At 60.9% G+C, this 2115-nt stretch overlaps 1 protein-coding gene across 1 annotated transcript in view; it reads right to left on the bottom strand.

Moving 5' to 3' along the window:
• Positions 1-2109, bottom strand: part of MAN2B2 (mannosidase alpha class 2B member 2) — a 32311-nt gene extending 30202 nt beyond the window's left edge. Inside the window, 1 exon segment of the mRNA XM_023737965.1 lies at positions 1968-2109. Within this exon segment, the coding sequence (XP_023593733.1) occupies positions 1968-2099 (132 nt within the window). The 5' untranslated portion in view covers positions 2100-2109.
• Positions 2110-2115: the final 6 nt, after the last annotated feature.

Here is a 2115-nt window from a genome sequence, read left to right as displayed (position 1 = left end):
CAGGAGCTCCTATGGCCGGGCCACGGCCACAGTCACTTCCGCTCAGAATTTCAGGGCCTGCAGCAGAGGCGGCCAGAGAGCCCATTAAATGAACAGATACACCGTGGGTTATTCCTGAGTGACCCTGGGCAAGGAGCCGCCCTCTTGGGGCCTCAACTTCCTCTTCTGTAAATTGAGCATGGCCGCAAGCTTCCCAGCGTCTCCATCTGGGTGGGCTGCCCACACCCCTAAGGCTGCCCAGTGCACCCCAGGACCGGAGCTGACACTCAGCATCAAAGCCTCCTCCCTCTCTTACTAACATCCTGCAAACTTACTGTATCTGTAATCATAGGGGTTTCCACTCACTATGTCTCTCCTTCCTGATCCCAAAACCAGCTCTAGGAGGCCTGGGTAACAGGACCCTTTACCTGCCCCCGAGACGTAAGGAAGCACAGCTTTCCCTCTTGTCTTTCTGCACTCATGTCAATCATTCATTCACAAGTGTTCTTTGGTGTCTGCTGAATCATTCATTCACAAGTGTTCTTTGGTGTCTGCTCAATCATTCATTCACAAGTGTTCTTTGGCGTCTGCTCAATCATTCATTCACAAGTGTTCATGGGCTGGGAGTCAGGCCGGGGAGGGTCTATGCCCTCCAGAGTCTGGGGGTGGGGAGCCTTAAGCTCCAGTGGGGAAACAGGGTCAGCAAGCTGATAGGGAGAATGTCTGTCCTTGGTGACAAGTGACAAAGGACATACAAGAGAGAGGGGCATGGGGCTTAGGGAGGCGGGCCAGGAAGGCCTCACCGAAAACGTGACTGAGTCACATCCTGAAGGGAGAGAGGGGCTGAGGCCCACGGACCTCTGGGGGGAAAGCGCTGCAGGAACAGCCAGTGCAAAGGCCCTGAGGCAGAAGCAGCCAGGGTGCTGGAGGAAGAGAAGGAGGTCAGAGTGGCTGGGGCAAGAGAAGCAGGGGGAGGGTGGGGGGAGTAACACTACTGCCTTCAGAGTTGTAGGGAAGAGAGGAGCTACTAGACGTCCTGGCTGGCAGGCACACAGCTAACACCCACCCACCGCACAGTGATGTGATGACAAAGGTGAAGGTGCTGGTCCTCCCTCCCCTCTCACTGAAAGTGCAGAGGAGGGGCGGGGCTGTCCAGAATTCCGAGGCCAGTTCCCAGCCGCCCCGGAAACTCCAGGGTTGCCTTGTGCCTGGCCTGCTGCTCCGGCAGCCCCAGGTGCAGAGAGTTGTGCGGAGAATCCAACACCCGCCCCCTCCTGTGGCTCCCAGGGTCCCTGGATGAAAGTAGGAAGTACTGTTCTCACTCTGCAGGTGGGGAAACAAGAGAGGCTCAGGAAGCAAGGCCTCGCCAGGGTGCTGAGCAGAACCCTGAGGTGACCACAGGGCCAACCCCAAAGTCTGTCCCCAGGGACGCCAGCTGAACTGGCCTCCAACCTCCCACCCACAGGGGACCCTGCCCAGCGGCTGACACCCACCTGGCCTGAAGCCAGCCCCACCCCTCCTGTTCCTCCAGGCTTCCCTGGGAATGGGGGCCCCCACCACTGGGTTCCCACTCCCTTCCCAGCCTGGAACATGGGGACCATCCAATCAAAGTAGCACCCTGCAGAAGGGGAAACTCAGGCCCTGGAAGGGAGCAGAACCTGCAGGGTCCCCCAGACCAGGACGGTGACAGTGGCCCAACCTTCAGGCCACACGCTCTTCATCTGACCTCTACCGCTTCCAACTTTCCCTTCAGGATGGGGAAGCTGAGGCTCAGAGCAGGAAGGGACCAGCTCAAGGTCGATCTCTCAACCAGCTGCGATGGAGCTGGGGCTGGAACCCAGGCTGACCCTCCTCCTAGCTGGCTTCAGCCCCACGTGGCTGGGTGCAAATCCGCACGCGGATCCCGCAGGGAGGAGGAAGCTGCAGTTGCGGGGCGCCGGGGGCGCGGGGCTGGGACTCGGGGGCTGGGGGCGGGGGCAGCCACCTACCTGGACCGTGTAGACCCAGCCCACGTCCATGTGGCTGTGGGGCACCACGAAGGCCCGGATGGGGCCCGCAGGCCGGACCCCCTGCGGCCGCAGCAATGCCAGCAGCGCGAGCAGCCAGCGGAGCGGCCCCATCGCGGCGGGAGCCAGG

This window comes from Trichechus manatus, unplaced genomic scaffold (assembly GCF_000243295.1).
Source record: "Trichechus manatus latirostris isolate Lorelei unplaced genomic scaffold, TriManLat1.0 scaffold00111, whole genome shotgun sequence".
NCBI classification, from domain to species: Eukaryota; Metazoa; Chordata; class Mammalia; order Sirenia; family Trichechidae; genus Trichechus; species Trichechus manatus.
This window is presented reverse-complemented; position numbering and strand designations above follow the sequence as displayed.